Source organism: Schistocerca piceifrons, chromosome 2 (genome assembly GCF_021461385.2).
Source record: "Schistocerca piceifrons isolate TAMUIC-IGC-003096 chromosome 2, iqSchPice1.1, whole genome shotgun sequence".
NCBI lineage: Eukaryota > Metazoa > Arthropoda > Insecta > Orthoptera > Acrididae > Schistocerca > Schistocerca piceifrons.
Genome location: NC_060139.1, coordinates 495,427,910 through 495,443,354, shown reverse-complemented (window position 1 = coordinate 495,443,354; position 15,445 = coordinate 495,427,910). Strand labels below are relative to the sequence as shown.

The following is a 15,445-nucleotide window of genomic DNA, read 5'->3' as shown; positions in this document are numbered from 1 at the left end:
CAACTGTCATTCATTAACTGCCTTGAATTTATAAAGTTCTCAGATCAACTTTGACAATGATTTTAGAATGTATTTCCATTTATAAATAAATTAATTACTTGCTACAAACACGGAGGCTAAACATATTTTGATTATGTCTTTGCATTAACAAGCATGTGAGGGTTCAAAATAATGCTAAATAATTTAATACACAAATAGAGCAGATACATCATGCTACACAACTGAGACATTACTTTTTTTTAAATAAACTAATACATTCAAATGGAAAATACATTAATGTGAAACATTAAAAAAAAATGAACCCATTGTGTGAGCAAGCTTAGCATTCTACTCAACAGGTTGTTAACCAGAAAACAAATTCACATATGCTTTTCAATGTCAGTTAACAATATGCATAATGTACATAACTTAAGTACTTAGATGCTGATTACATCACAATAGCAAGCACATTGTTTTCAGGATGAGGCAGATGACTACAGGTAAAATATAGAACAATCATTTTTCCAACAGTAAATGCATGATGAGCCAAAAATGTTATCGGTAGCCATCTTGCCTTCCTCCACCACCTCGACTCCAACCACCTCCACGTCCTCCTCTCCCTCTTCCACCACCTCCTCCCCCCTGGTAACCACCTCCTCCCTGATAACCACCTCCGCCCCCCTGGTATCCACCCCCTCCCTGATAACCACCACCACCTTGGTAACCACCACCTTGGTAACCACCGCCGCCTTGGTAGCCACCACCTCCGCCGCCACCACCTTGGTAGCCACCGCCTCCGCCGCCACCACCACGGCCACCACCTGCATTGCCTGTGTTCCAACCACCTTGTACTCTACCACCTCTGTCACCGCCACCACCTCCTCCCCTCCCACCGCCACCTCCACCCCCAAAACCACCTCGGCCTCCGCCACCTAAAAATTGAAAACATTTAAGTTTTTAATTGGGATTTTTAATCTTTTGTATTTAGGAAAATCAACTGGAGGAAACTATAAAATTGTGGGGCAAAATTACTTGCCAGTACATCAGTAAGCAAAATTTTTAGTACTGTTGACACAAATATAAAAGTACATGACACTATCGTACCTTTTGAAACTATTATTTCTTTCCTTGGGGAGGTGAGAGGGATACACTGGGGAAGATTGAATAGACAGACACCACGCGAGTCCCTCTCATCCTGAGGTCCGAGTGACCTGCCCTTCTTTCTTTGACATTCCTCAACCTATTCTGTGCTGCTTCCAAGGAAGGAAATAATAGTTATTCTTGTGAGCCAAAATATCACCAATCATTTCAAGCCTGTTTTATGTGTGCGACTGGGTCAGTGGCACCAATGATCAGCTGACCATGTGGAGTTATCAAACACTAAGTATGCAGCAGCCAATACATGGGCAGAAACGACATGATGGCATCATTCGTTAACATCAAAAGTTAACTACTACTCACCAAGCTCTCTCCTATTACAGTAATAGATTTTGTATTTTTGTGCCTCGTTAATTTTTATGTTGTTTTATGCTTTGTTTTCTCCACAGATTGCAAAGGTCGCCCAAGTGTCTGGAATTTTTGTGTTCTCCCAAACGGAGACAAAATATTTGAAAGCAAAAAAGTATTTACATTTTACAATACCTGGACAAAGGGAAAGCCTACACTATGCATGAGTAACAACATAAATAGATACATGTTGTTAATGATAAACCGTTTCCACAGCGAAAAAGTTGGATTTATTTAATGAGAAAAATAATTTTTTATATTGTTTGGCACTATGAAACAAGATAGAAAGGATAAAGTAAAAAGGCAGTGCTTACTACCTTTTAAATATTGCTTGATGGATTTGCAAGTAATATTTTCCCGGGCAAATAAATATAGATGTTTTGAACTGTTTGGACAACACTCTTCCTATTCCTCCACTCCTCACGAGGGTGGACAATTTACCATTTGAAGTTCGTCAAGAACATCTACAACGAATTTTGCTTTAGTCATTAATAAACTCTATTATTAATGTTAAAGATCAGGTGGCATGAATGAATAATGTATGAGGATGTACAGAACTGAATTGGAGAAAAAACAAAATTTACAGCCCAAATTGAGTATACAAAAAGAAAAAGAGGTCACTTGCTTAGACACTTCCCGAGGCATCAAGGAATAATCAGTCTGGCAACTGAGGGAGGGGAGGGGGGGAGGGAAGGGGGGGGGGGGAGGGGGAGAAGTGAACTGTTGAGGGAGAGCTAGGTATGAATACAGTAAGCAGGTTCAAATGGATGGAAGTTGCAAAACTTATGCAAAGATAAAGAAATTTTCACAGGATGGAGAGCATGGAGAGCTGCATTGAACCAGTCTTCGGACTAAAGATTACATCTACATCTACATCTACATCTACATCTACATCTACATCTATACTCCGCGAGCCACCTTACGGTGTGTGGCGGAGGGTACTTATTGTACCACTATCTGATCCCCCCTTCCCTGTTCCATTCACGAATTGTGCGTGGCAAGAACGACTGCTTGTAAGTCACCGTATTTGCTCTAATTTCTCGGATCTTTTCGTTGTGATCATTACGCGAGATATATGTGGGCGGTAGTAATATGTTGCCCATCTCTTCCCGGAATGTGCTCTCTCGTAATTTCGATAATAAACCTCTCCGTATTGCGTAACGCCTTTCTTGAAGTGTCCGCCACTGGAGCTTGTTCAGCATCTCCGTAACGCTCTCGCGCTGACTAAATGTCCCCATGACGAATCGCGCTGCTTTTCGCTGGATCATGTCTATCTCTTCTATTAATCCAACGTGGTAAGGGTCCCATACTGATGAGCAATACTCAAGAATCGGACGAACAAGCGTTTTGTAAGCTACTTCTTTCATCGATGAGTCACATTTTCTTAGAATTCTTCCTATGAATCTCAACCTGGCGCCTGCTTTTCCCACTATTTGTTTTATGTGATCATTCCACTTCAGATCGCTCCGGATAGTAACTCCTAAGTATTTTACGGTCGTTACCGCTTCCAATGATTTACCACCTATGGCATAATCGTACTGGAATGGATTTCTGCCCCTATGTATGCGCATTATATTACATTTATCTACGTTTAGGGAAAGCTGCCAGCTGTCGCACCATGCATTAATCCTCTGCAGGTCTTCCTGGAGTACGTACGAGTCTTCTGATGTTGCTACTTTCTTGTAGACAACCGCGTCATCTGCAAATAGCCTCACGGAGCTACCGATGTTGTCAACTAAGTCATTTATGTATATTGTAAACAATAAAGGTCCTATCACGCTTCCTTGCGGTACTCCCGAAATTACCTCTACATCTGCAGATTTTGAACCGTTAAGAATGACATGTTGTGTTCTTTCTTCTAGGAAATCCTGAATCCAATCACAAACCTGGTCCGATATTCCGTAAGCTCGTATTTTTTTCACTAAACGTAAGTGCGGAACCGTATCAAATGCCTTCCTGAAGTCCAGGAATACGGCATCAATCTGCTCGCCAGTGTCTACGGCACTGTGAATTTCTTGGGCAAATAGGGCGAGCTGAGTTTCACATGATCTCTGTTTGCGGAATCCATGTTGGTTATGATGAAGGAGATTTGTATTATCTAAGAACGTCATAATACGAGAACACAAAACATGTTCCATTATTCTACAACAGATTGACGTAAGCGAAATAGGCCTATAATTATTCGCATCTGATTTATGACCCTTCTTTAAAATTGGAACGACCTGCGCTTTCTTCCAGTCGCTAGGTACTTTACGTTCTTCCAGCGATCTACGATAAATTGCTGATAGAAAGGGGGCAAGTTCTTTAGCATAATCACTGTAGAATCTTAAGGGTATCTCGTCTGGTCCGGATGCTTTTCCGCTACTAAGTGATAGCAGTGGTTTTTCAATTCCGATATCGTTTATTTCAATATTTTCCATTTTGGCGTCCGTGCGACGGCTGAAGTCAGGGACCGTGTTACGATTTTCCGCAGTGAAACAGTTTCGGAACACTGAATTCAGTATTTCTGCCTTTCTTCGGTCGTCCTCTGTTTCGGTGCCATCGTGGTCAACGAGTGACTGAATAGGGGATTTAGATCCGCTTACCAATTTTACATATGACCAAAACTTTTTAGGGTTCTTGTTTAGATTGTTTGCCAATGTTTTATGTTCGAATTCCTTGAATGCTTCTCTCATTGCTCTCTTTACGCTCTTTTTCACTTCGTTCAGCTTTTCCTTATCAGCTATGATTCGACTACTCTTAAACCTATGATGAAGCTTTCTTTGTTTCCGTAGTACCTTTCGTACATGATTGTTATACCACGGTGGATCTTTCCCCTCGCTTTGGACCTTAGTCGGTACGAACTTATCTAAGGCGTGCTGGACGATGTTTCTGAATTTTTTCCATTTTTGTTCCACATCCTCTTCCTCAGAAATGAACGTTTGATGGTGGTCACTCAGATATTCTGCGATTTGTGCCCTATCACTCTTGTTAAGCAAATATATTTTCCTTCCTTTCTTGGCATTTCTTATTACACTTGTAGTCATTGATGCAACCACTGACTTATGATCACTGATACCCTCTTCTACATTCACGGAGTCGAAAAGTTCCGGTCTATTTGTTGCTATGAGGTCTAAAACGTTAGCTTCACGAGTTGGTTCTCTAACTATCTGCTCGAAGTAATTCTCGGACAAGGCAGTCAGGATAATGTCACAAGAGTCTCTGTCCCTGGCTCCAGTTCTGATTGTGTGACTATCCCATTTTATACCTGGTAGATTGAAGTCTCCCCCTATTACAATAGTATGATCACGAAACTTCTTCACGATGTTCTGCAGGTTCTCTCTGAGGCGCTCAACTACTACGGTTGCTGATGCAGGTGGTCTATAGAAGCATCCGACTATCATATCTGACCCACCTTTGATACTTAACTTAACCCAGATTATTTCACATTCGCATTCACTAATAACTTCACTGGATATTATTGAATTCTTTACTGCTATAAATACTCCTCCACCATTGGCGTTTATCCTATCCTTGCGGTATATATTCCATTCTGTGTCTAGGATTTCGTTACTGTTCACTTCCGGTTTTAACCAACTTTCCGTTCCTAATACTATATGCGCACTATTTCCTTCAATAAGAGATACTAATTCAGGAACCTTGCCCTGGATACTCCTGCAGTTTACCAATATTACGTTAACTTTTCCTGTTTTTGGTCTCTGAGGACGGACGTTCTTTATCAACGATGATAATGCCCTCTCTGGTAAGCCGTCAGGTATTTTATCGTTTCGCCCAAGGGGGGGTCCCTCTAACCTAAAAAACCCCCGTGTGCACGCCACACGTACTCTGCTACCCTAGTAGCAACAATACAACATTCCTTGTGCCTGCATTCTGTTACTACTGAGACAAAACATTTGCTTATGTTGAAGGGTCTTTAAAAACAATGTAAGAAGGAGAAGACAAAACCTGTCAAACACTTCAGCAATGATAAACTGATAAGGAGAGGTGAATGCAGTGGTGCCAATTTTGTTACAGGGGAAATAGGACAAAATCAAATCTACTTATTGTTGATATTTAAATCTGAGAAACATGATATTTCAAAACTTAATCTGAATTCTATATCAGGAAAAGGGTCTTTGTTTTTATTTCTTGATTGTGAATGAAATTCCAATAGAGAATTCTTTTCTTTACATAGTAATCAGTTTGTAGTTACAGGGCGAAGTGATTCCAATTCAAAAATAGCACAGAAAACACATTTGAAGAAGCACAATATTCTAGTCTTGAATATTTCTTGTGTATTCTGTTCCACAGCCTCATCAAAATGTATGAAACATATACTGTTGTAATAAGAACTGCCAGGGCTGCTTTTTGTTATTTTCCAAATTTGATCACATTTAATACCTGAGAATGAGCCTTCGCTCAACCTGTAGTGACAAATAAAATTTAAAAAAGCTGTCATGGTGGATCTTATAACAACCGTATGAATTTCATACAGTTTCCTATTCTCATTAAAGTCATTTTCGTTTGTATATGGCTTACGTAGTTAAAACAAGGGTAAGGCAACCACTCATTTATAAACAAACTGATGTGCAGTGCATAGATATGAATAATATAAAATATTGTTCGCACTAACTTTCAAGCTCTTGCTCTTTTCTAACAAACCATACATTCACACAACCACACAGACTATGTGCTATGGGTGAGTGGTTGCCTTTCTTTATTTTAGGTATTTTTCCATCCAGGAATTCTCATCATTCTTACATTATTTGGTTGATTGATTTTTGCCTTATCGCAAGCTTCACTGATTTTGAATCATGTTTCGCAAATACTGTTTTGATGTTTGTTCCACCAAACACCACATTTTTTCCTTTTCATTTATTACAGTTTAATACAACGGAAATGGTTCAAAATTGGGACTTTTTCAATACGATTGCAATGCAATGATCAATCTAAAAAAATCATACAAAGTGCACTATTGCCAGGTAATACAAAATTTAGTGAAAAGTAATATTAGCAATAACAGCATATTAATGTTACTGAGAAAAATAAAAATGTCAGATAACTGACATATTTCGCATAACATCTTCCACTACAGATCAAACCTATACAACTGAAATTTTCATTCAGGGAGAAAATTAACTAAAAAACTTAAGAGTGTTCAACACCTCCCACCCCTCCAACAAACACAGCGGGATTAATTGAATCCTGCAAGCAGTTTCAATAAATTACAGTAAATATCTAAAACAACCATTGCAGTTCAGTAATTCAATGGAAATTGTTGCAGACTTGTGAAGAACAGAAAATGGACCACACTTTAGAAACATTTTTACTTTTATTTCAGACTTGTATATAGTAAGATATGAATATTCTTTGCAATATATTATCGCAAAAGAAAAGCACAGTTTCTATGTTAAAACTTGTGCAGATGTTAAAGGAGGTCATCAGCTACCATAGAAAAATTACACCCTATTTGTGAGAAGTCAATTTGAACGGTTGAGAAGAAATATTCATCACTTAAACAGTTAGCTACAATTGCACAGTTCACACAAACTAGTCACTGTTAGCTGTGGAAGAATTGATTTCGTGGCTATTTATTGCTGACTTGAGCTTAGAAATTAGTGTTAAAGTAGTGACAAGTCCAAACAGCAACACATTGCAGTTTAGGTATCTAGAAAGGCAGCCCCGTCAATGCCTTGTGAAAGTTGAATTCTAAATTAAGGTACTGTTCTCTCTTGCATGTCAGAGATGTCTATTGGATGGCTACATGGTCTACCAAAAATTATGATTAATAAGACTACCATTACCAGGAGCATATAAACAAATTATTAAGAATACACATCTTTAACTGATAAGACATAAAAAAAAATTAAAAAAAAATAATAATGAAAGTTCCCTGGTCTCACAAACTACAGGATGATTATAATTAAACTTCTGCTGCTTAGAGGGCTCCCACAGAAAGTATCATGGGACAATGAAACTTTTTGGAAACATTTGTAGAGACATGTGGAAGGGAAATAACAAATAAATCATTGAAAGAAAGACACACTAATTTTCATATGAGAGGGTAACAATTGTTAATTGCCAACTGTCTTTACATCCTAGGTTACAAACGTTTTGCTGAATGTGATGAACATCTGCATTCATGACGGCCTGGAATAGCACTAGAGATACCGTTTCACAAATTTTGCAGCACTTTTCAAACGGTGACTACGGAACATTCAGCTGTTGTGACACAGCCTGAAGATCGTGCACCGCATGCAGCATTCTCAGCCATGGCAATAGTAACTTCAACACCTGGAGGCACAATTGGCCATCAGCCCGTGTGGAAAGAGGACATTTCCACACTCCTTTAATGCAGCGATACTCATGAAGAGCAGCAGCACTATTGCTGTTGTTCTGATAAAACAGCTTTACGAGTAGAACCCTGCTCACCTTGTCCAGACCCCTGATGACTCACTGCAACTGTAATACACACTGATGCTTGTGATTCAACCACATATCACTGCACCACTACTGGCAACTAATGGCAAGTCATGACGCTAACACTACTATCAATGCAAATTCTATAGTGCACAATCATTCCAATGAAGTTTAGTACAGATAAGGTGAATAGTTTTCTGCCGACAACTGGTCAAGCAGTGAAAGTTCAGTTATAATCACCCTGTATCTGCGTGATAAAAACAGATAAATAACTACGTAAATTATTGTTGATGCTAGAGAAAAGTTTCTACATGTTTTCAAAATTATTAAAGCTATGTTCAAAATCAATAATTCAACAGATTTGCATGCTACACTCCGCCACCATACAAACAAAATCTTGATATACACGCCAGTAATAATAGTGTAATTGTTGTCAACTGGCTCCTCAAAAACTTATTAACACTATAACAAAACAGTAAAGAATATAATCCAACCCCTCAACTTAATTAGTGATGCTATCAACAAGGCAATCACATTCAGGAGGATGTCATACAATTGTGCGTAATGTATTATCAAAGTATAGGGACTACTATCAAACTAAGGAGATTTTGGGTCAAGGACATTTCTGTTATTTAATGACTTCAAACATATTTAAAATTATCAGACTACACTGGGAATATGGAGGTTTCCATTGGGAACGTATCTGTAACTACAAAATGTGCAATGTATAAAAAAATTAAATGCTATCATCACAGATATGTTGCCTTTGTCAACTTACCATCAAACCATAATCTTCCAACATAACCTAAGACCTTGGGCTCAGCTGTACATTAGTCTGTCAACCTGACCTTAATTTTAAAACTAGTACTGATAGAGACACCACTCATCAAAGCAGAATGACAGTATCTCTAACTTCACCACATGCATACTAAACCACAATTTCCTCTGGAGAAGCTCTTTAAAATTAAGCAGCACATGCAAAAAATAAATTTAAAACCGAGACACCTCCATTTTTCTTGGTTATAATGTTAAAAGAAATAATCTTGATCTTCTAGTCTCTACAGATATTACTTACAAAATGAGCAATTCTGAAAGATGCAAGCAGATATTGTCATAACTAATATACAGCTTAATTGAATTTGTACTGGGAAACCCACATTGAACATTTTACGCAACTTTAAATATGGTAAATTGTCCATGTAGACAATTGCTCTTGAAATTATATTACAGTGGAATCTTGTTAACTGTATTAATTACATGTTTAACTGACTCATTTGTGTATTGTTCCTCCCTGCTTAGTGTGTTCAAATTTGACAGTATTAGTACTGTTAGGCCACTGCAACTTTTGACACAGATAGTTGAGAGAATGGTGGGAGTAGGGCATCTGCAGCTGCATTGGGTGGAAATGCCCAGAGAGAAAGTGTCATTCAATGCCAGCAACATTGCAAGTAATACAGATAATTTGTTTCTCTAGAAATGATGTGCGGAAGTACTTTGTATAAGTTAGCAGTACCTCTGACAACTTCAGACTTCTGTAGCTGCCAAACACACTGAACAGCAAGTAATTCAGTCACTGGGCTCCTTTGTTTCTGTTGAGTGTTTGACTTCCAGCCTGTGACTGTTTTTTGTGTTATACAGTACACCAGCACATCATGGGTGAAAAGACAGACAGTTAATAAACAAAGAAAATTGGAACATTATTCAGGGAGTGTACAAAAATTCACACATGAAGTGTGTTAACACTGCATGAAAACTGGACATTCTTCCAACACCATCAAATACAGTAAAGAGCAAGTAAATTGAAGTACCATATTGGAGGGGGGGGGGGGGGGGGGGAAATGGCAAATGAAAGCAAGTGTGTGACAGTTTACAGAACTGGAAAACGTGCTAATAAAGTGCATGAAACAAGGTCTAGCTTTGAACATTCCAACTGATGGTACTGAGAATTGCACCAAAGCAATATACTTGGCACAAAAGTTGGGACTTGCAGATTTCGAAGCACCCAACAGTTGGATCAAAAGGTTCAGTAACAGACAATTTGGTGTATAAATGTGTTCAAAGTGAGGCTGAAAGTGTGAACACCAACACTGTTCAGTTATGGAAAAACACTCTTCCATCATAGAAAAGTATAGCCCCAACGATGGTTTTAATGCAGAGGAACAGGCTTATGTTTTCACCTTTTTCCTGACAAAACTCTTGAGTTGGGGGGAGAAAAATGCCATGGTGGAAAATTTAGTAAAAGGAGGCTAACTGTTTTACTATGTAGTTATGAAAGTGGAACAGAAAAATTTGTGCCAGAAGTAATTGGAAAGGCGAAAAGTCCATGCTGCTGAAGGTATGTGCAGATATTTCCATGTAAATATACACCAAATGTGAATGCATGGATAACAACAACTATATTTAAACAATTCTTGCATGTCTCTGATGCAAGATTGGGCATTAGAAACCGGAAACACACCTTTTTTTTACACCACTGTGCAGTGCATCCCGAAGACATGTTGCATCTATGCAATAAAATGGTTCGAATGGCTCTAAGCACTATGGGACTTAACATCTGAGGTCATCAGTCCCCTAGACTTAGAACTACTTAAACCTAACACACATCCATGCCCAAGGCAGGATTCGAATCTGCGACCGCAGCAGCAGCATGGTTCCGGACTGAGGCACCTAGAACTGCTCGGCCACAGCAGCTGGCCATCTATGCAATATACGAGAAGTGTTTTTTCATCTCACCTGTACAAGTCACTTGACCAAGGTATTACAAAATGCATGAAATAAAAATGCAGGAAGATTCTTGTATGAGAGGCTGGCCTGTCTTCATACTAAGATGGTGAAGGTTATAAACTTGGATGCCATCCATTTTGTAAGAAGTGCCTGGCATCCCACACACAAAAGCACAATCTCAAACTGTTTCAGGAAAGATGGCTTTCATGAGACACTTAATAAAGACATCATGCCAGAAAACAAAGTAACTGCAGCCAAAAAATGGCAGCAAATAACGCGGCAAGAAGAAACACTGACTACCTTATCTTCTAGGGTGTGTCACAGTGTAGTTAGATTAACAAGATGTACAATATACTAATAGTAGTTACGTAAAATCAAACAATGAAAAATCGGGATGGAATAATGACAGCATTATGTAAAGCATAATTGCTACTCACTATATAGCGGAGCTGCTTAGTCGCAGATAAGCACAACAAAAAGACTACTTAGTCTTTCTTACAATTGTACATGGAGTCTCCATTGTTCAACTGCTTAGTTTTTTTTGTTGTGCTTATCTCGACTCGACATATCTGCTACATGGTGATTAGCAACTATCCTTTTCATAATATTGTCATACTAACAGTAGTGATTCATTAATGGAGAGATGCTAAATGAACAACACTCATTTGTTCTCAGAAATGTAATAAAAATTGTAGTTTTAGGGTATTTTTATTTTTTCTAGATAACATATAAAGTACATATTTTTGGATGCTACAGGTTATGCTTTTGTGTCACGTGACTTCCCTATATTCTAACTGGCTGATGGCAGAAGTGTACATTTCTGACATATTGATTTAGCCGATGTCACCAATATTTTTGCTTCTTGTTTAATAAGATGAAATTTTGAGTGTTTCTGCGTGTTATATTCTGAATATGATCTTGAAAAGGCACATTTTGAATTATAATTTACTGAGATAGCATGCCAGCAACTGAGACATTATGGTATTACATATTACTTCAAACACAATCCCCTTAAACCCTTTCACTGCGACAGACATGTTCTGCATTCCAAGCTGATGGCGTCTTTTGTTATGGCTGTACTGGTCGCGAAGACTGGTGCATGTGTATGAGACAGCATTCTGGTTGACATGAAATACTTACAATCCGATTCTTATAATACATTTGGCCAAAAACTTTTATTTTTGCACATCTTACAGATGTGCTTGATAAAGAGCTGAATTTCTATTCATTGAGTGTCATCCTTACTGACCTGCATCAAATTAAGTAAAACACTGTATGAATTTTAAAGAGTTTGCAGAGATAAAAACACACTGCAGAAACTGTGTATGGTTGATTTTGGCTCATAAACTGCAGTGAATGAAATGAAGTTAAGATATTGAAATTTTATTTAAAATTGAGAGCAGAACTAAATCTCAAATTATTCTCAAGTACTTGGGTTTATATCCGATATACGATAGCAGGCGACACGCCCATTCACATGCTTGCGCATCGCGAATTGTGGTCATAAATTGTAAATTTCACAAATGATTCAAGTTATTGAAACAAGGTTTTTGGCAAATGATAGAATGAAATGAGGCACATAAATTGTGCAATACATACTTGAAAGTTGTTTTTTTTATTTACTGAGGTATAGAAGTAAAATGTCTGCAGCAGTGACAGGCCAGCAGCTCACGAAGCATACAAACATCCATAGCATGGTAGTGAAACCCAAGTGGAACACATGTACATGTCCACAGCACCCAGGGAATTGCGTAGTGGGACGTGTATCAACATCCATGTCAGTTAAAGGGCTAGTTCTGCATTTTAACCACCAAAAAAATCGAATTATTACCAATGTAGGTATTTTCAGTAGTACATTTTCCCGCTTATGACATTCAAAATCTGTGGTCCTAAGAAAAACAGGAATAATTCTAGTGTTATCCTGGTAACATCTGCAAAATTTCTATGAGGCTAAAAAAATAAAATACAAGACCACTAACAACAAGTGTGTAGTTCGATACCTGCCCGGAAAAATTGGGCTCTATACCAAATAATAATATTTATCAACTACATGAAGGCTGTAGGACAATGAATACAAAACGAAAGTGTGAAGTTTTAGTAAGTACTTACAGAAATGAAATGCAGATCAGACAGCAATTTAAACTGGCAATTTTTCATTTTCATACCATCGAAAAATATAAACTAAAAATAAAAAACCTGCAAACACTTTACGATTGTAAAAACACCCTAAAGATGCTTACAGGCACAAAATGGGGATGTGCAGCAAATTTGAACTCCACATACGCACTGTATGTAAAACCTGTTACGAAAAACTACTGTGTGTTGCACTTAATTGCATCACAGTTAACCATTAAGAAATTAAAGTGTATTTAGAACCAATGATACCAGCTAACACTCTTCTTCATCATATTAAAAATATTGCTTAGTTCTGAAACGCTCAAATCTGTTTAGAAATTAGGTGTCACACACACAGCATACCAAATTTACTTTGTGACCACACATTACTAAGGAAAGAGGTTTTTTCCAGTAACTAATAGCCAAAAGAAAAGTTAGATATATCACCAGATAGCATGTGAGTTACATCTGTCACGACCTAGATCCAAAGCAATGGGCGAGTACAAAGTTAATTTTAATAAGCATTCCTAGTACCTGGACTGGAAACCATTAAGTTTCAATATTCACAACATAAATTACTACATTCTGCACTGGTATGTCATAAACAGACAAAAATGGAATGACTGGAGCTGCAAAATACTCACATATTTCACATTAGGAGGAGATCACACACTTCTTGAAGGAGAAGTCTGAGCCATACAATTGCTTTAACTACAATTACTTACAGGTAAGTGTCAACACTAATGCACTAATCCAAAGTGACTCAAATCAGTCAGATTCATGATCTCTAAGTATGTGGTGCCTTCAGTCAGCAGTACTGCCTGGCAAAACAATGGAAGGTAATGAAAGGCCTGTAATAATACTTGTTAGCAATGGATATTGTTTCATTATTAAATTTTATGTAATAAACTTGCAGATACAATGGGCAACCCAATACACTCAATACAATCCTGTGTGTCAATGCACCTGTCTGAGTGAGGTAATTAGTACTATGCTATCTTGAGCCTCAAAGGATAAACCTTGCAAAGGCACCCTCCAATCCAATCTTCTCGAATGGTCCAGAGAAGATGTTTCTGCATGATTTCAATGCACAACAGCACAATTGCCTTCATCTGCTACACTCCACTGACAATTAAAACTGCTTGCTCTGCTTGAGGCCTGATGTCACTGATTTTGGGCAAAAATCTGTCTCACTATGGGGGAAGTTGGGCAGAAATACAGGAAAGCAAGGGATATGATTATGAATTTGTAAAATTATTACTCTATACTTTGTTGTATCTAATATACCTTGAAGCATATTGTTTCTTTGATTTTATTTTATTTGCAACAGTCATGTGTCTTTTGTTTCATAAAAATAAAAACTGTGATGTTCACTAATGATATTTTAATTCTGTCGGAGATGGTAAAGGACTTGGAAGAACTGTTGAGTGGGATAGGTAATATCTTGAAAAGTGGTTACAAGATTAACACAAACAAAAGCAAAGTGAGGGTAATGGAATACAGTAAAATTAAATCAGGTGATGCTGATAGAATTAGAAATAGTCTGAGTGTTGGAATTTGTGCAGCAAAATCCCTCTTGTTGTCAAAGAAAAGAGCATATAAAATGGAGACTGGCACTGCCAAGAAAAGTATTTCTGAAAAAAAGAGAAATTTGTTAACACTGTGTAAATATTTAAGCATTTATAACTATTTTCCAAAGATATTTGTATGGAGTGTATCCTTGTACAAAAGTGACAGGATCATTCAGACAAGAAGAGAATAGATGCTTCTGAAGTGTAGTGCTACAGAAGAATGTTTAAGGTCTGATGGGGAGATCACATTTCTAATGAAGACTCTGAACTCAACTGGAGAACAGAAATTTGTGGCACATATTAACTAGAAAAAGGAATCAGTTGACAGGTCATACAGACCAATCAAGGAATCATCAGTATGGTAATGGAAGAAATGTGAGAGGGGTAGGGGTAACAACTGAAGGGGGAGACCAAGGTTTGAGTACAGTAAGCACATTCAATTGGATATCAGTTGCTACAGTTATGCAAAGGTGAATACACTTTCATAGCACAGACCAGTATTAAGAGCTGCATCAAACCAGTCTTTGGAGTGAAGGGTGCCACTGCTGGAACAACAACATTGTTATCATTTTCCCAGTTTTAGGCAATGAGATGCATCAATGCAACTGTCTTACATGAATAAAAATTTAGAAAAGTACTCTCTTTGTCAGAGGTGGTCGTGCGTGAGAGTTGATAACTAAATAGGTCACCATGATGTGCTAAAATTACAAACTTAAAATTTTTGTGCACATTGTTTTCTACGAAACGTGCTACATGGACTTACTTTGTATGTGTAAGTGGCTCAAATTCCACACTCTGACCTTTCTGCATAGGTTTTATTAATGGCTTATTACTGTGGAAGAGATGGATATTGCAAAATATGTGTAATATATGAGGGATGCCTGGGGAAAGTAATTACTGTTTTGGAAAAAACTCTAAAACATTTTTTCAAACTTTTTTTTTTTTTTTTTTTTTTTTTTTTTTTTTTTAACAAGAACGAGTACTTCGTAAACCATTTTTCTGCATAGTTGTCACCATTGTTTAGATATTTGTCGAAGTGGAAACCAACTTTTCTAAGCCCTTTACAGAGAAAGATGCCACCAATGAAGACTGCCACTGCTGAATACCATTTTTTTGCATCATCACTGCTGTCGAAGTGTCCTCCTTCAAAA

The 15,445-nt window shown here is 37.8% G+C and overlaps 1 protein-coding gene across 1 annotated transcript in view; it reads right to left on the bottom strand.

The window, feature by feature from the left end:
• Positions 1-432: 432 nt before the first annotated feature.
• Positions 433-15,445, bottom strand: part of LOC124775512 (protein FAM98A-like) — a 61,031-nt gene continuing 46,018 nt past the window's right edge. Inside the window, exons 8-9 of the mRNA XM_047250345.1 lie at positions 633-911; positions 433-473 (exon numbers count right to left, since the gene is read on the bottom strand). Coding sequence (XP_047106301.1) covers positions 433-473; positions 633-911 — 320 coding nt within the window. The remainder of the gene's footprint in view (positions 474-632; positions 912-15,445) is intronic.